The sequence below is a fragment of the Heterodontus francisci genome, chromosome 11 (genome assembly GCF_036365525.1).
Source record: "Heterodontus francisci isolate sHetFra1 chromosome 11, sHetFra1.hap1, whole genome shotgun sequence".
NCBI classification, from domain to species: domain Eukaryota; kingdom Metazoa; phylum Chordata; class Chondrichthyes; order Heterodontiformes; family Heterodontidae; genus Heterodontus; species Heterodontus francisci.
The window spans coordinates 80364417-80383947 of NC_090381.1; the positions used below are offsets into that span (position 1 = coordinate 80364417).

The 19531-nt window shown below is 43.1% G+C and overlaps 1 protein-coding gene across 6 annotated transcripts in view; it reads left to right on the forward strand.

Annotated features, from left to right (window-relative positions):
• Positions 1 to 7286: 7286 nt before the first annotated feature.
• The window catches only part of LOC137375327 (endothelin-converting enzyme 2-like), a 172804-nt gene continuing 160559 nt past the window's right edge, over positions 7287 to 19531 (forward strand). For 2 of the 6 annotated variants that reach the window (XM_068042324.1, XM_068042329.1), the window contains exons 1-2: positions 7287 to 8808; positions 17638 to 17724. In XM_068042324.1, coding sequence (XP_067898425.1) covers positions 8767 to 8808; positions 17638 to 17724 — 129 coding nt within the window. In that variant the 5' untranslated portion in view covers positions 7287 to 8766. Of the gene's footprint in view, positions 8809 to 11481; positions 11616 to 17637; positions 17725 to 19531 lie in introns of all 6 variants that reach the window. The other 4 variants (XM_068042327.1, XM_068042325.1, XM_068042328.1 and 1 more) reach the window with 4 other exon arrangements.

Here is a 19531-nt window from a genome sequence, read left to right on the forward strand (position 1 = left end):
GCATCACCTCGCATTTGCCCTGATTGAACTCCATCTGCCATTTCTCTGCCCAACTCTCCAATCTATCTATATTCTGCTGTATTCTCTGGCAGTCCCCTTCACTATATGCTACTCCACCAATCTTAGTGTCATCTGCAAACTTGCTAATCAGACCACCTATACTTTCCTCCAAATCATTTATGTATATCGCAAACAACGGTGGTCCCAGCACGGATCCCTGTGGAACACCACTGGTCACACGTCTCCATTTTGAGAAACTCCCTTCCACTGCTACTCTCTGTCTCCTGTTGCCCAGCCAGTTCTTTATCCATCTAGCTAGTACACCCTGGACCCCATGCGACTTCACTTTCTCCATCAGCCTACCATGGGGAACCTTATCAAACGCCTTACTGAAGTCCATGTATATGACATCTACAACCCTTCCCTCATCAATCAACTTTGTCACTTCCTCAAAGAATTCTATTAAGTTGGTAAGACATGACCTTCCCTGCACAAAACCATGTTGCCTATCACTGATAAGCCCATTTTCTTCCAAATGGGAATAGATCCTATCCCTCAGTATCTTCTCCAGCAGCTTCCCTACCACTGACGTCAGGCTCACCGGTCTATAATTACCTGGATTATCCCTGTTACCCTTCTTAAACAAGGGGACAACATTAGCAATTCTCCAGTCCTCTGGGACCTCACCCGTGTTTAAGGATGCTGCAAAGATATCTGTTAAGGCCCCAGCTATTTCCTCTCTCGCTTCCCACAGTAACCTGGGATAGATCCCATCCGGACCTGGGGACTTGTCCACCTTAATGCCTTTTAGAATACCCAACACTTCCTCCCTCCTTATGCCGACTTGACCTAGAGTAATCAAACATCTGTCCCTAACCTCAACATCCGTCATGTCCCTCTCCTCGGTGAATACCGATGCAAAGTACTCGTTTGGAATCTCACCCATTTTCTCTGACTCCACGCATAACTTTCCTCCTTTGTCCTTGAGTGGGCCAATCCTTTCTCTAGTTACCCTCTTGCTCCTTATATATGAATAAAAGGCTTTGGGATTTTCCTTAACCCTGTTTGCTAAAGATATTTCATGACCCCTTTTAACCCTCTTAATTCCTCGTTTCAGATTGGTCCTACATTCCCGATATTCTTTCAAAGCTTCGTCTTTCTTCAGCCTCCTAGACCTTATGTATGCTTCCTTTTTCCTCTTAGCTAGTCTCACAATTTCACCTGTCATCCATGGTTCCCTAATCTTGCCATTTCTATCCCTCATTTTCACAGGAACATGTCTCTCCTGCACGCTAATCAACCTCTCTTTAAAAGCCTCCCACATATCAAATGTGGATTTACCTTCAAACAGCTGCTCCCAATCTACATTCCCCAGCTCCTGCCGAATTTTGGTATAGTTGGCCTTCCCCCAATTTAGCACTCTTCCTTTAGGACCACTCTCGTCCATGAGTATTCTAAAACTTACGGAATTGTGATCACTATTCCCAAAGTAGTCCCCCACTGAAACTTCAACCACCTGGCCGGGCTCATTCCCCAACACCAGGTCCAGTATGGCCCCTTCCCGAGTTGGACTATTTACATACTGCTCCAGAAAACCCTCCTGGATGCTCCTTACAAATTCTGCTCCATCTAGACCTCTAACACTAAGTGAATCCCAGTCAATGTTGGGAAAATTAAAATCTCCTATCACTACCACCCTGTTGCTCCTACATCTTACCATAATCTGTTTACATATTTGTACCTCTATCTCACGCTCGCTGTTGGGAGGCCTGTAGTACAGCCCCAACATTGTTACCGCACCCTTCCTATTTCTGAGTTCTGCCCATATTGCCTCACTGCTCGAGTCCTCCATAGTGTCCTCCTTCAGCACAGCTGTGATATCCTCTTTGACCAGTAATGCAACTCCTCCACCCCTTTTACCTCCCTCTCTATCCCGCCTGAAGCATCAATATCCTGGGATATTTAGTTGCCAATCATGCCCTTCCCTCAACCAAGTCTCAGTAATAGCAATAACATCATACTCCCAGGTACTAATCCAAGCCCTAAGTTCATCTACCTTACCTACTACACTTCTTGCATTAAAACAAATGCACCTCAGACCACCAGTCCCTTTGCGTACATCATCTGCTCCCTGTCTACTCTTTCCCTTAGTCACGCTGACTTCATTATCTAGCTCCTTACAGGCTTTAGTTACTACCTCCTTACTGTCCACTGACCTCCTCATTTGGTTCCCATCCCCCTGCCACATTAGTTTAAACCCTCCCCAACAGCGTTAGCAAAAGCACCCCCAAGGACATTGGTTCCAGTTCGGCCCAGGTGTAGACCGTCCAATTTGTAATAGTCCCACCTCCCCCAGAACCGGTCCCAATGTCCCAAAAATCTGAACCCCTCCCTCCTGCACCATCTCTCAAGCCATGCATTCATCCTGACTATTCTTTCATTTCTACTCTGACTATCACGTGGCACTGGTAGCAATCCTCAGATTACGACCTCTGAGGTCCTACTTTTTAACTTGGCTCCTAACTCCCTAAATTCTGCTTGTAGGACCTCATCCCGTTTTTTACCTATATCATTGGTGCCTATGTGCACAACGACAACTGGCTGTTCACCCTCCCCTTTCAGAATGTTCTGCAGCCGATCTGAGACATCCCTGACCCGTGCACCTGGGAGGCAACATACCATTCGGGAGTCTCGTTTTCGACCACAGAACCGCCTATCTACTCCCCTTACAATCGAATCCCCGATGACTATAGCCCTTCCACTCTTTTTCCCGCCCTTCTGAACAGCAGAGCCAGCCACGGTGCCATGAACCTGGCTACTGCTGCCTTCCCCTGGTGAGCCATCTCCCTCAACAGTATCCAAAACGGTATACCTGTTTTGGAGGGAGATGACCGCAGGGGACACCTGCGCTGCCTTCCTGCTCTTTCTCTGCCTTTTGGTCACCCATTCCCTTTCTCCCTCAGCAATCCTAATCTGCGGTGTGACCAATTCGCTAAACGTGCTATCCACGACCTCCTCAGCATCGCGGAAGCTCCAAAGTGAGTCCATCCGCAGCTCCAGAGCCGTCATGCGCTCTAACAAGAGCTGCAGCTGGACACACTTCCAGCACGTGAAGGAGTCAGGGACATCAGCTGTGTCCCTGAGCTCCCACATTGAGCAAGTGGAGCATAACACGGGTCTGAGATCTCCTGCCATTTTTAATCTTAAGCTTAGCTTAGTCTTAACTTAGATAAATGAAAAAGGAACGAAAAGCTTTTACCAATCCCCCCCCCAAAAAATAAATAGAAAAAGCCTTACCTTATCTGCACACCACCGAGTCCTTTTTTTTTGGTTAGAGGAGGAGGGCGGGTGGGAGACACTACAGGTGTAGTGTCTCGGGTTCAGCCGCTGCCCAAATATATAGGACTTACTTACCCAGCTGCCACCTCGCTCTCCCTGTCGCCGCTGCAAAAAGAAACTGCCGAAACAAAAAGGTAAGTTTATATAAGTTGTAAACTCACTTACCCAGTTGCCACCTCGCTCTCCCTGTCGCCGCTGCGTGTTAAAGAAGGACGGAATGATTAGGGCATGTCTGGACCCAGAGGTATTAACCAAGCATTGCAAAGATGTCGACACTAGATTCCAATGCTGGAGGAGTTGAATCCAAAGTTCGCTGGTGTGTACTTCTTCTCCAAGTTGGATGATAAAAATGATTACTGGTCTGTCCATCAGGCAGAAGTTTCACAGGAGTTGACAACATTTCAGACACTATTTGGAAGGTACTGTTTTCAAAGATTGCGTTTTGGGTTAACGGTCAGCCAGGACTTGTTCCAATGGCACATGGACCGAAACACTGGAGAGGTGCCGGGATGCTACATCCTGGGCCATTGTGTGGTCAAAACAGGGAGGGGCCAGACCGATAGCTGTGCACCAACAGCTGCTCAATGCATGCAACCTCCCTGCAGCAATGTCAAACAATGTGAAGGAGTCTATCTGCAACATGTGTGTGGGTAGTGTGCATAGTATTGAATCAATGCAGTGAACCATAGAACGTGTGGTTACTTCTATGCATAGTGCAGCAGGACCTTCAGTTATGAAGCCTGTGGTGAGAGCTCTGGAAGCTTAGACTACTGAAGGAATCCATCATCTCCTCTAGCTTTCTCTGTGAGAAGGAAAGCATAGATATGGTCTTCCAAATTGTCACATCACTTCTGCACTCTGTTCTCACATAGAACAGTAGAACTGCTGAAGCACAGTCCCAAACGAATGGCAGTGGTGCCACAAGAGAGGCACATGCTTTCCGCTCTCAAGATGCCAGCATGCCAGCTCCCCTTCCAGCTCCTCTACCAATGCCTGTGTTGGTGCAAGAAAACCAGCTGGGCCAGACTGCTCCAGTTGTAACCAAGATGCTGCAGTCTGTAATGGGGCATTCTTAGGCCAGATACCTTTGATGTCCCCCACTATGGTTATCTCAAGTGAATGAACACCAGCCTACCACCTCCTAGTTTGTAGCCACTGAGATAATGATGGGAGCACTGGATTAGGCAAAAAAGCATCCAAGACGAGCTCAAGGGTGATCTATAGTTAATATAAATAAATTTAAAATCAGTGTTCGACACCAAATTCTTGTTGTGTGGTGTTTCGTTGGTGTTTGTTAACTGTGCTATGTGATTTGACAGAAATACCAAGGCTGGCAGCTGACAAGATTGGTGGCCCTTGCTTCCGCTCAGCATCCTGCTGTGCTTTCTACCCTTGCACCTCTATATCTTCCTCAACAGATGGCGCTCAGGTTCTCCTCCTTGCCACGCAAAGTTATGGAGCATGATGAAGTATGCAACAGATGTCTGTGAAACTGGAACTCTCTCAAGGCGACTTTGCAGATGCCTCCAGACCGATCAGACAGTGAAACTTTTATTTCAGGATGCCAATGGTTTGCTCAATCACAGATCTGGTACAGGCATGGCACTGATTGCATTGCTTCTCTGCATCTGTGTGTGGGTTTCTGACATGTCATAAGCTATGTGTTTGGGACACTCCTTTGTCCTTAAGCAGCCAGCCTAACACTCAATGGTCTGTATGGAAGAGATGAGGGAATTGAAGACTGCTGCAAAATAAAGACATCATTACAACTGCCAGGAAACTGGGTGCTGACCTGCATAATGCGTTGTCTGTCATTGCATGCTAACTCCACATTCAGCATGTGAAAGCCCTGTTTGTGTATAACCCAGGGTCTTTATATGGAGCATACAAGAATATGTGGGCGCAATCAATTATGCCCTGCATCTATGCAAATCCTGCAGTCCTCAGGCAGAAATTGTCCCCAGGTTTTCCTGTTTTGCTGCCTCCATATAGAAGGAGATTAAGTCATCTGCATTGAAAAAGAGTGTATGTACTGGGATGTTGCTTATGTCACTTGTTGTGGTCTGGTATGACTCCAAGGTGTAGAAATTCAGGGTCATAGTCATCTTCAGAGCCTAAGACAATGAAGTGTATGACCTGAAGTTGGGCTGCAGTTGATGCTGCAATATATAGCACTGTAACAGCCTTTCCGGTGAAGTGCATCCATCGAGTACACTGCTTCTCACTTAACTGGTGATACAATGTTCATCTCTACTAAACTCATGTGGCGTTTCCTCATTCCCCCTCTTCTCCCAACTGCTGCAGGTCTCTTCACTCTTTCTCTTTCTCCCCCAGTACTCGAGTCACAATGGAAAACCGAACAGCACACCTATGTTGCCAAAAGAAATTTGTGCAGAGCCCTAGGCAGAAATTGCCTCCCACCTCCAAAAGAAATAATTTGCAGCAATTTTTGCAGTTAGCTAGAGGAGCCGACACAGCCAGAAACAGGCATTAAAGTCCATCTGCATTCTAATAAAAACTAACCAGATGCATACCTGACTGCAACTGAGGATGCCTTTAAAGAACACAGCAACAGTGTTGCTCCTGACTGTTTCAGACTGAATTTGAGGATTGTTTTAGAATAGGTGAATCCAGTGCTCAAGAAGTCAGAAATGACAGAAGGGTCCTGAAAGAAGTGGAGGACCCTAATTTCCAGGTGGGCATCCTGGACGACAAGAATGTGCCTGACTCAAAATGGTATCAGGCACACTACCAGTGGACATCAGGTGTGAGAGATCCCCATGCAAAATATGGAGGTTTGGCAGTCATTTAACAGAGCAAAAGGGGGACTGTGAATTAAAAAAAGAGTTGACAAAGGTTTAAATTACAGTTAAGGCTTTGAGATGACAAGCATAAGATAGTATGCAACATTTGTATATGCCACACAGTTTTAGTCTATCTGCTGATAATTTTCCTTCTACAGAAATATTCCAAAGCTCCCATATGGACTGTATCTTTACAATTAAATATTTAACAAAAACAAATAAAATTTTTGGTTCCTTATAGTTTATAGTTGAAACTTTAATATATGACTGTAATATACATAAATACTGACTGCAGCTCAGAGCAATAACAGTAAACTATCATCCTGAGAGTCACAGAGATAACAGTTTATTCTAACAAAAGCCCAAAGTTGAGAGTTTTAATACACAGTCTTAATTCCTTCCATAATCTAAGGATAAACAGCCAGTCTTCCCCCATAAATGCTTCTCACTGAGGCTAAGAAATGTTGCATACATTAAAAGTGGAACTATTTCCTCCTCTTGGAAAGCTGAATAAAATGTTACTGTTTGTTATGGTGGCGGTAGATCACACTGGTGGCAGTGAGCTTTGAGAGATACCTTTGCTGTCTCGATGTCCCTTGGAGCAGTTTTCAAAAAGAATGATCAATGTACACGGTGGGGGCAACAACTGAAATCTTTGTTAAGTATATAGTCTGTAATAACTTCTACAGTCATTTTCTCACCCCCTCTCTTCCGATTGAAAGTCCAATAAACCTAGCAAAGTGAATGACCTAGGCTTCATACTCATCCTCTCCGACATATGCTCATTAAAGATACACGGTGTTTAGAAATGGCTGTTGGTAGTATTAATGTAGCAATGCTGCCATGAAGTTTATTTCTTTGCTATGTTAATATTGGCTTTCACCCGTTTAAAATAAACGCCCCCCTTATAACGTGCACAGAGGAATATAATAATAAAACTGTTAAATGCTAACAGGTTAAATTCACCTCCGAGGTTGGACAATTTTAATTTACATGATCTCCAAAAGTTTATTTCGTTTTGAAGCTACGGCCTTCTGAATTACTCATTACTCGACTGCACAAGAACTCCGCGTCCACTTCCCTCTTTTACGAGGGCAGCCTCCCTTTAAAACGTAAAATAGTCTGCAGCGTGCTCTGCGCCACTTTACAGCCCATTGGATGAGTCTGAGGAACCGGGAACAGGGAAGGGTTTCCTGTCCTATTATTGTTTGCTTGAAGTTAATGAAAGGCATTGGGCTAAACCAAACCCACACAATCTTTTGGGACCAGTGCGACTTATTTCGAAACAATAGCTGGGTGTGAGGAATTTGTTAATTTTCCCTTGGGTCTGTACACCCGGCATCCGGAGTTCCTCAGACAGTTCAGGATGGTAAGTGGAGCGATCACCTCCTGTCATTGGGAACATTCACTCTCCTACATTTACTGGTGACTCGCCCACCCTTATGTAAGATACGGTTATGCAATTGGGGCCAGGCCTTCACGTGAACGGCAGATTGTCTCATTTGTGTAAGCGCCGATTTAAAAAATAAAACACTGGAGATATTTCTATATTTCTTTGCAAAGGAAGCGTGGTTTCTCTGAAGATATTTAACATTCTTCGGCCTGCTCTTTTGTGAAGTAGTGAAGACGATCAGACGAACAATGGATTGCAAAGAAACCATGTTCCTCCTCTGTTTACCTGGGTGCTGACTCCTCCGGCGAGAACCGGAGAGTTGGGACCATACACGTGGTTCGTGATTCCCCGGCGTTTTGAAGTCAGCTCGTTGCAGATAAACGCTTGTATTCTAAACATATTTATTTCGCGACTCTTTTCCCGTGTATTTATATTCTCAGATGTATCCTCGGCTGCGGAGCGCTCCTTACAATCTATGAATAGGTCGTTGTTTCCTCGGCCGGGGGTGGGGGTGCCCAGCCGCAAACATCGTCCCAATGGGAATAAAATGCAGCCAGCCTCAAATCGGAACACCGGCTGAGCCGCAACATTTGTGTTTATCTTAAAATCCCCCGAATTGTGTCGAGCTCTTGTAGAATAACAAATTTGGACAGAGAAGCAACGTGTTGCCTGTTTCTCCCAGTCTGCTGCTTTCCGAGTTCTGGGCTGCAGTTGTGTTTGGACTGTTTATAGTGCCATGTTCTCGATACAGACACCCAGCCAGTCTGGGGACAGCAGCTGCGTGCGAAGATATTGCTCCTTAATCATTTGAATGCGATTGGCTGGGTCGGTTGTTTGGGCGCAGATTGTACGGGTTCTCCCTCCCTCCTCTTCCCTTTCTCTCTGTGTAAACATGCGGTAACGGGAAGGATGTTTATGGAATGCAGTTAGTGTCTGTAGACGTGTGATCTGCAGCGAATGATTGGCCGTCTTCCTCACACACAAACACGTTTGGTGGGTTGCCTTTCATTTTTCGGAAAACCTGGTGCAGTGAGTGTCGGTGGGGAAGGACTTGTCTTCGTCGCCCAAAACGATCAACAGTTCAGGCTAATTGGATTGTCATAAATCTCCAGCATCGCATTGACTGCTTTCTGCAAGCCCGCGCTGACAGGCAGCAATGAAGACGGCGGGAAAGGACTAATTAGCAGCTGTGCGGTGTCAATCGGTCTTCGTTCCCTTCCAGTATTCCGGATGCAGCTGTCTTCAGAGGAAAGTTTTGTTGCACCGCTTATGGTAATATAGACTTTTTACTCGTTTAGATTAAGTATTTCACTAGTAATGCGATCTCGTGCAAAGATATCGGCCGTGCACCGAAATTCCAATCAGATTTGGCCTTTTATCTCTGTTGCTCTCATTGATGTTTTGATGATATTTAAAAAGTTTTAAAATACACTTTTTTTGGGTTTGCGGAACAGTGACATCCTACGGAATCGCGCTTTTAATTTTGTTGGCACTTTTGAGGGAGATGCCTTTGTTTATAATGATTTAATAACGCGTGGGTTGATGTTTTAATCTCACTATGTAAACGTAATGTTTTCTTATAAAAGTGCGAATAAAAATCTTCAGAACTTTATTTTAGATCTTTATGTGAAAAGTTAGTTTAAGAATCAACTTGACAATAATCCACCTGGTCCAGCCTTCCAACGTCCAGTCTCCAAGAACAGCGCTGGATGTGATAACATTCTGCCTGGTCATGTAACGTCTGCATTCTGGAAAATGGAGTCAAATTGCAGTTGAGCCAGAACCTATAGTTCTGGTCTGTTAACGACTTCAAAACCAACAACAACTTGTATTTATATAGCACCTTTGACATAGTAAATGACCCAAGGCACTCCATAGGAGAGTTATTGAACAAACTTTGACACCAAGCCACGTAAGGAGATATTAGGGTAGGTGACCAAAAGCTTTGTCAAAGAGGTAGGTTTTAAGGAACGTCTTAAAGAAGGAAAGAAAAATGGAGCGATTTTAGGGAGGGACTTCGAGAACATAGGGCCTTGGCAGCTGAAGGCACAACCGCCAATGAGGGAACGATTCAAATTGGGGATGATCAAGAGGCCAGAATTAGAAGAGTGTAGAGAGCTCAGAGGGTTGTAGGGTTGGTGGAGATTATAGATATGTGTAAGGGAGATAAATGGGTGGAAGGACATTTGCAGCTCTAGAGAAATCAAATTATGATGATCTCATATAGATGTACACTGGCCTAAAGTTGTAACCATTCAGCACTTTTCTGTACAGTAGTGCATTTTGTTCTTGTTAGATGGGGTGGCGGGAAGGCGAGGAACTTATTTGTTTAACAGTAGTATGTATTTTTGTTTTCTTTGCCCATGAATCTGGCGAAAGAACAACTCTACCTCGTCTTTTGTGATCACGGAACCTTTGTAAGTGTTACGACTGATTGCTCCAGTCAAAGCCCCCAATCAAAATATATGGTTCTGATTGTGGTGGGAGAAACGCACTGTTAATTCAATCCTGTTGCTCCACAGATCATCTAACATATCATTTAAAACTTTCCAAATTAAAGAAAGACCCAGCCAAATTGTACCATCTGTTAAACCACCGAATGAGGCTAACCAAACCAGGTGTCTTTAAATCAATAAATTAACTCTTTAATTAGGAGAACTAAATTCTTAAACACTATGAAGATATAAACAATATTTAAAATAGAAAAAATTAGAGTCCTTGCAAATTACAGTCCAATGTTGCTTGAAGTCCTCACAGAATGTTGCTTGAAGTCCTCACAGCCGTCCGATGCAGTAAAAAGGTTCTTCCACAGTAGAACAGTCCGTAGTCTAACTCCAACAGTAGGTGATGCTTTCCTTCTCCAGTGAATTTCAACAATTAACGACTTGCAAACACTTTCAATGGAATCAATCTGACTTTAGAGTTTTTGAGGGATGAAAGATTGTCACAGTCTAACTTCCCTTTCTTCAGTTTAAATTACCAGAGATCTCTGTTTTGGCTTGACTTTTTTAGAATTTTGAGAGATAATAAACAGACTAAAATCCTCTTCAGTTTAAATGGTTGAGAGCTCTTTTTGCAGGTGCTGTCATCACAGCTGTCTGCCTGTGTAACCTCTGTGTCTGTGTTCTGTTAGAACAAACTGTCTTCAACTAAAAAGCCAGTTCAAAATTGAATTGTAACAAATGTATCGCTTGATACTCACTCCCAGTGGCTGTATCTATGGTAGTGAGAATGCACCCTTTGAATCGCAGTCTCCAAATAGCTGTTTCTTCTTCTTCATTGGCCTCCTTGTCTCGAGAGACAATGGGTAAGCGCCTGGAGGTGGTCAGTGGTTTGTGAAGCAGCGCCTGTTGTGGCTATAAAGGCCAATTCTAGAGTGACAGACTCTTCCACAGGTGCGGCAGATAAAATTGGTTGTCAGGGCTGTTACACAGTTGGCTCTCTCCTTGTGCTTCTGTCTTTTTTCCTGCCAACAGCTAAGTCTCTTCGACTCGCCACTCTTTAGCCCCGCCTTTATGGCTGTCCGCCAGCTGTGGCAATCACTGGCAACTGACTCCCACGACTTGTAGTCAATGTCACAGGACTTCATGTCGCGTTTGCAGATGTCTTTAAAGTGGAGACATGGACGGCCAGTGGGTCTGATACCAATGACGAGCTCGCTGTACAATGTGTCATCTTCCATGTGGCTCACATGGCCAAGCGATCTCGAGTGCCGCTGGCTCAGTAGGCAACGAAAATGCACCTTCCTATAACTCCTGAGGCTTGCTGGTTCTTAAAGCAATACTGATCCTTTGCAAGCTTTAAAGGCAAACCGCATATTCCCGGGGAAAAAAAACTACAGGACCATGACATAAGGAATTTGTTGGTATGTTGTGTGCATAGTGTTTGTTATTCTCTCCTGTCTCGTGGGACACAATATTGAGAAGCATATTTGATCTTTTGCAGGACTGTTTCTATCATCCTTGTCTCAGCACCGTGTAACAGTCTTATTTGCTGGAGATGATAATTGAGAAAACTTGCTTAACGAGTTTATTTGATGCTGCACCACATAAAAGCAAAGTTATCCATCATATTTGGGGGTAAGAGGCAAATCTTGTGTGGCTGATGCCACTTGAATTCTACTGCATATCAACTCACTAAAAAGCAACACTGATAAACTTCAGCTCATCAAAAATTCTGATGACTGCATCCTATACCATATTAAATTCTACTCGCCCATCACCTTCTCGGCAACGGCTTGTGTAAAACTTGCTGAAGCCTACTATTATATAAGATTCATGACTTGCTTGATCATGAACATCCTTAACTGAAAAGTCTTGCGAGGTCCTTTACATTGGCTCTTAGTCTTCTGACATCTCAAACTTAAAATTCTCATCCTTGTGTTTAAATATCCCTTTATGACCTTGCTGCTCCTCATCTCTGCAAGTTCCTACCGCCCTACAGTTCTCCCTACCCCAAACTGTCCATTCCTCTGACCCTGGACTCTTGTGCATTGGCAGTGATACCTTTAACCATTGGGTGTCCAAACTCAGGAATTCCCCTGCTTCCCCATCCCCAAGCAGTGGTTAGCACCGCGGCCTCACAGCTCCAGGGACCTGGGTTCGATTCCGGGTACTGCCTGTGTGGAGTTTGCAAGTTCTCCCTGTGTCTGCGTGGGTTTTCTCCGGGTGCTCCGGTTTCCTCCCACAAGCCAAAAGACTTGCAGGTTGATAGGTAAATTGGCCATTATAAATTGTCACTAGTATAGGTAGGTGGTAGGGAAATATAGGGACAGGTGGGGATGTTTGGTAGGAATATGGGATTAGTGTAGGATTAGTATAAATGGGTGGTTGATGTTCGGCACAGACCCGGTGGGCTGAAGGGCCTGTTTCAGTGCTGTATCTCTAATCTAATCTAATCAAACCCTCTGGACATCCCTCTCCTTTTTAGGCCCTCTTTAAAATCTTTCTGTTTGACCAAGCTTTTGGCCTCTTAATATCACCTTCTCTGACTTGACATCCATTTTTGTCTGATTGCACAGAGGTGCAGTGTCTTGTTTTTCTACATTAAAGGTGCTGTATAAATGCAAGTTTCTGTCGTATTGAGAAATCTGCAACCTAAACTTCTCATTCTCATGGCTAGAGGAAAATAGTGTAGTTAACCATAGAAGTTTAGAGCATAGAAGAAGACAGTTCAGCATATTGTGTCTATGCTAGCTATTTGCTGGGTCAAAGTTATGGAAGTCTGCAAGAAAACAAATGTTTTTTGGAGCAAGAAACTAAATGAAATACTCTTTTCGATCCCTCCTGCAAAAAGTCCTTGAAAACAGAACATAGGTTTAGTCATCTTGCTGAAGCCTATTATTATTTAAGATTTATGAATTACATGATTCAGAACATTCTTACTAACAAAGTCTTGTGAAAAAACTTGCTGAAGCCTATCATTATAAAAGATTTATGATTTACTTGATCAGGAACATCCTTACCAGAAAAGTCTTGTGAGGACAATTTATAGGCCAAACAAATAATTACTTTAAAACATTATGAAGAAACGTTTACCCTTAAGGAAAGAAAAAGTAAAGGAATACTGTCTCCATCTACTGATCAAAATGGCATAGGAGAATCTGTAACATAGCACTCTTAACTTTCATACTCAAATAATCTCTATTTTTGCAATAAAGCTGCATTTTCATTCAATTTTATATTTGTACAACTTATGTTTGTAAGCAAGATTGACAGCACAACTGATATCACAGTTGCTATCAGTGCTGCATTCAAAGCCTACAGAGAGTTACTGTCAGGCAGAATTGACTTTTAACTCTCTTTCTTGCTATTTATTGGCTCTGTGCAGATGAAAGTCTATTTTAAACATATTGCAGTGAACACCTGCAGTAGGCTGCACAAAAGAGAGGTGTGGTCGCAATGCTGATCTCAGCACTTGTTGGACTTTCAGTGTTCCAGTAGGTTTTGATTCCCGTAAGCTTTTCATACGCTGGATTTCCCACTGGATTTCTATTTGTTTGCACATTCTGTTCACACTAGGAAACAATGAATTGTTTCAAAACATGTACTTCCGTTGCTGAATCACTGTATTGTGTTCAAGGAACTTGGTAATAGAGATTGCTGCAACATTGTTGGAATGAAGAATGGTTGTGGGCATATGTAAGTTATTGAGTCCAATTCTCGTGGTGACCTCTGAGGCCTTGGAATACTTAAATTTGGTGGATTGTGTCATTACCATCCCACTGGCATGGCCATGTGCCAGGAAGGGGACAGGAAAATTGGCTGCTGCTAGTGTCTGCACCTTCTGGATGCTGTGAAGGGAACAGCACGTAAATGGCCGTCAGTCCATTCCTAGCCTGATATTCCTAAAAACAAAAGAAGGGACTTGTCAACACACCCACTGCCTGTTCCTGCTAGATTCTCTGATTGCAAAGTGTTGGGAGCAAGATCTTCAGGCTGCTTCTGTTACTTCCTCAAAGGAGAAACTAAAGAAAAGTTAGGTGGGAATGTCCTTTCCCACTTATTTCCACGGGAAAACTTGGCCACCTATTGCAGGCCCACGCAAGCCCCTTTCAGGAAACCGTGGAAATCCCGGGGAAGAGATCTGGCATTACAAATCTCTATACTTTTTTTTTTGACACCCAGGATCTCATCCAGAAAAATTGACTGCATAGTCTCACAGCTAGAATTCACTTACAGTGACACTTTTCCATTGATGTGACATGGCAACCACCTTAGAGCTATGAAAATATTTTGGTATAACTCTAGAGTTAAGTCTTGAGCTGACTCCGTAAAGTAACTATGATACTGAATGAGTAAGCCATCTCACATCACGTTGTTTTGGAGTGATTTCTAGTACAGTGGCGAGCAGGATTTAAAAAATGCTGTTTGATCTTTTGAGCACTTTATAACCGAAGAGTTTAAAAAAAATATTTTGGGTCTGTGTACACTCCTGCCCATACTCCTCGGTGGGAGGGAAGCTTTATACACTTATACATGCACCCCTGTACAGAGCTTTCTTCTGGCTACAGAAGTCCAATTCCAGCAGTGAATGTAAGTCAACTAATACCAGCTGAAAATTGATGTTTAGGTACCAGTATTGGACTGGTAGCACAGTAGCATAGTCGTAGTCCCCATCTTGCCTTTTGGAGAGATTGCTTATATCGGGATACTCTTTTTCAATTTGCAGCTTTTCTTCCCCTGGTATTTCCTGTTCCTGTGTGAAACATCTGCCCATTCACTCACACCATTGTCCTGGGCCCTAAACACTCCTTCCATGTGAGCCATGCAATTTATGTGGACTTCTTCCAATCTAGTGTGCTGTATTTGCTGTCCATGATGTGATTTATTCTACATTGGGAAGATCAAATGCCAATGGGGTATCTGCTTTGAACATAATCATTCTGTTCGCAAATGTGACCCCACGCTCACTGTGGTTCCCCATTTTAACTCTCCTATTTCCAGCAAGTGTGGCCTGCAATTGCTGCTGCTCTCTGGGATTGGCTGTTTCGGGAATCAATCCCTAAATCTAATTTTTGTCTTGATCATTCTGCATCCCTCTGGTCTGAATGTTGAGAGGGGGGGATATTATCTTGATGTTCCTGTATTTCAGTTTTCATTTTAGACTTACACCTACAGGTTTTTTCCCCTTCAATTTCACTCATTCAGTCACAGGAAACAGGGTAGTGGTGAGCAGTTATTTTTTGGACTGGAGCATGGTATATAGTGGGGTTCTCCAGAGGTCAGTATTAGGCCCACTGCTTTTCTTGATCTATATAAATGACCTAGACTTGAGTGTGCAGGGCACAATTTCAAAATTTGCAGATGACACAAAACGTGCAAGTATTGTGAACTGTAAGGAGGATAGTGATAAACTTCAAGAGGACACAAACTGGCACCTGGAATGAACAGACACGTGGTAGATAAAATTAAATGCAGAGCAAAGTGACACATTTTGGTAGGAAGAATGAAGAAAGGCAATATAAAATAGAGGATACAATTTCTAAAGGGGGTGCACGAGCAGAGGCACTTGGGTATATGTACACAAATTGTTGAAGGTGGCAGGGCAGGTTGAGAAAGCGGTTAATAAGACATAAGGGATTCTGAGCTATATAAATAGAAGCATAGAGTACAAAAGCAAGAAAGTTATGATGAACCTTTTATAAAACATTGGTTTGGCCTCAACTGGAGTAGTGTCCAATTCTGGGCACCACACTTTAGAAGGTTGTGATGGCATTGGAGAGGGTGCAGAAAAGATTTATGAGAACAGTTCCAGGGATGAGAGACTTCAGTTACATGGATACATTGGCGAAGCTAGGACTGTTCTCCTTATATAAAGTTGAGGGGAGATTTGATAGGGATGTTCAAAATCATGAGGGGTCCAGACAGAGTATATAGGAAGGAACTGTTCCCGTTGGCTGAGGGATCAAGAAGCAGAGGACACTGATTTGAAGTGATTGGCAAGAGAGCAAGAGGCGACATGAATCACAGAATTGTTACAGCAAGTCTGTGCTGGCTTTCTGAAGGAGCAATTTATTTAATGTCACTCCCCTGCTTTCTCTCCGTAGCCCTGCATATTCTTCCTTTTTAGAGAACAACAATCCAATTCCCTGTTGAATGCCTCGATTGAACCTGCCTCCGCCACACTTTCACGCAGTGCATTACAGATCCTAACCACTTGCTGCGTGAAAATGTTTTTCCTCATGTTGCTTCTTTTGCCAATTACCTTAAATCTGTGCCCTCTTGTTATTGATCCTTCCGCCAATGGGTACAGTTTTTCCCCATCCACTCTGTCCAGACTGCTCATGATCTTGAACACTTCTATCAAATCTCCTCTCAACCTTCTGTTCTCCAAGGAAAGCGGTCCCAACTTCTCCAGTCTATCTACGCAACTGAAGTTCCTCATACCTGGAACCATTCTCATGAATCTTTTCTGCACCCTCTCTAATGCCTTTGTATCTTTCCTAAAGTGTGGTGCCCAGAACTGGATGCAATACTCCAGTTGAGGGTGAGCCATTGTTCTGTACAAGTTTAACATAACTTCCTTGCTTTTGTACTCTATGCCCCTATTAATAAAGCCTAGGATGCTGCATGCTTTATTAACCATGCTGTCAACCTCTCCTTCCACCTTCAATGATTTATGCACATATACACCCAGGGGCCTCTGCTCCTGCACCCCATTTAGAATTGTACCCTTTATTTTATATTGTCTCTCCACATTCTTTCTACCAAAATGAATCACTTCACACTTCTCTGTATTAAATTTCATCTGGCACTTGTCTGCCCATTTCAAAAACCTGTCTATGTCCTTTTGAAGTTCATATCGACCACATCAGCAGCATTACCCTCATCAACCCTCTCTGTTAATCTCATCAAAAAACTCCAGCAAGTTAGTTAAACAAGCTTTGCCCTTAACAATGAAAAACTGTTTTTATGCAGCAAGTGTTTAGGATCTGGAATACATTGCCTGTGAGTGTGGTGGAGGCAGATTCAGTCATGGATTTCAAAAGGGAATTGGATAATTATCTGAAGAGAAAAGATTTACAGGGCTATGGGGAAAAGGTGGGGGAGTAGGACCAGGTGAGTTGTTCTCATGGAGAGCTGACACGGACACGATTGGCTGAATGGCCTCTTGTGCAGTAACCATTCTATGATATTATGATTTTCTGATCATTTTTTTGGGGTGAGCCTCATCATCTTAGCTGTTAGCATGCTCATTTGTCGTTTTAGTGCTGTTTCATTACCTCATTGAGATTATCTGTTATACCATCAAACAACCTCTTGCTTTTTAAAAAAATCTAGTTTCAGGCATTTTGTTCTCTGTTCGCAGAACCTGTCTTTTCTCTCTATGGATGCTGACTGGTTTGCTGTGTATGACCAGTGCTTTCTTTTGATTTTGAGCACTCTTACTTGAAAGTAACTCCTTTGAAAATATGAGATTTCATTTAAAAATTCTTATCATTCTAACACATCATCAGTTGTTTGCAATGCTTTTGATCATGGTTTATGAATGCTGTGTACAGATTCCATCAAATAATGCAACCATAGATAACATTGGTAGCTAAAAGTTATTCAAAATCATCTTTAACCAAGAGAATCTTTCTTATTCTTAACCTCGCAGATGTCAAACTACAAGCGTGCAACTTTTGAAGATGATGACCTCACAGATACTGCAGCAGATGGAAATGCCTCACCAGAAAGTGTGGAGGTTTGTAGAATTGACTGATTTAAATTAATATTTCTATTAAATCGTGGTTTCTTGTCTAACCCAATGATCATTTCCTTTATTTGTGTACATGATGAATGTTTCGGAAGTTGTTTTATGATATGGTATGCACGCTGTCCCAGTTTCTTCAGTAACAATGTACACAGGAAAGTGCTGTTACTGCTGCAGCATAATCAAGAACAACCACATTGTATCCTTTGTTTATACATTTTCATTTGGCTCTAAAAGATAGTGACTAGCAATTTCTTCTTTGTGATGTCTGATGGAATAGTCTTAATTATAATAGTTTTATCAGTGGAGAAAACAGTAATATTTATTATGTTTTCTTGCAAGCAAAATGAAGACCCTAACTGCTGATATGTTTAGGACATTTCCTGCATTGTGTGTGCACTTTGAGAAGCTAGTCTTTTTGAAGTATTTGATATCTGCTTCTGAAATTGGACAAATTCAGGATATGCTGATGTTTTTAATGTTGTGTTTGACCTGAAGCTTCAAGATCTCTTGCCACACCCTCTTTGTGAATGCTGTTCCCCTCTGAAAATGAAGAAAGCTGCTGTGTAGTTCTAGATCAGGGTTTTCCAACAAATAGCCCGCGGGCAAGGATCCGGCCTCTCAAAGGTTTACATCCGGCCCACAGGTGTAAACTGTTCCCGGGGCCATTCCTCATCCTCACCAGGACTCTGTGAAATTCTTTATTGTCGTCTTCTTGCAGAGTGGCTTTTTAAAAACATTGCACTGTCAGTTTCACAGCTGACAGCTGCTGAAGCAGGAATGCGTTTCCCAACTTTGACAGATTCGGGGTTTTCTGACGTTTTAAAAAGCCCTCCAGAAAATCCCAAATCTGTCTGACGTTGGGAAGTGTGTTCTTGCTTCAGCAGTTGTCAGCTGTGAAACTGACAGCGCAATGTTTTTAAATAAACTGAGCAACCACAAAGCTGCTATGCTGAGCGCTTCTGCTCAGTGCAACTGTCGGGGCGGGGGGGGGGTGGGGGGGACGAGCGGGGATACAGAGGGGGGAAACAACACAGAGAGGGGGGAACACAGGGGGAGAGAGATACAGAGACAGAGAGAGAGATCAAAATCACTCCTGACAGATGGATAACTATACAGAATACTCTGCATTGCTACATCAAGTGTGCGGGCAGAGATTGACTACTTTTGCAAGCAAATACAATGCCAAGTATGTCACTAAATCAGTTTTCAATATAGCAATGAGAAAGTAAGTTAATAAATTAGTCTTCACCTTTAAAGCTTCTTCACAAAAATGCACATTTGTTGTTGTTTTTATTAGTAAGATAAATTTTTAATGCCTTTATCTTTCGAAATTTGTTCACCGGCCCCCCGGGCAGAGCAAAAAGCGTAATGCGGCTCTCTGCCTGAAAAGTTTGGGCAACCCTGTTATAGGTGAACAGCATTTCAGAAAATTATTTTGTTTGTTCTCAGCCATAAAGCGATCCCACATTTACTGCATAATGTTCCACAGGTGGCTTCTATATTAACATGAAGATCTCATTGCCAGTAAATTGAATTTGTTTTATGCACCCAGTATCGGCATAATCACTTACAGGGCAGGCATAAATTAGATGCTTGCTTACGCTTGCCTCAGCCTCAGAAGAACCCCAGATGCTCCAGTGGTACTTCCATTCTGCATGCCAGGCATTCTTGGTACACTTGATTGAACCTGTTAGATTAGTGCTGAATTACGGGCATTTTGGTACTATGGACTTAACCCAACAGAAACAGCGTTGAGATTTAATGTAGAATGTACAACTTGTATTTATATAGCGCC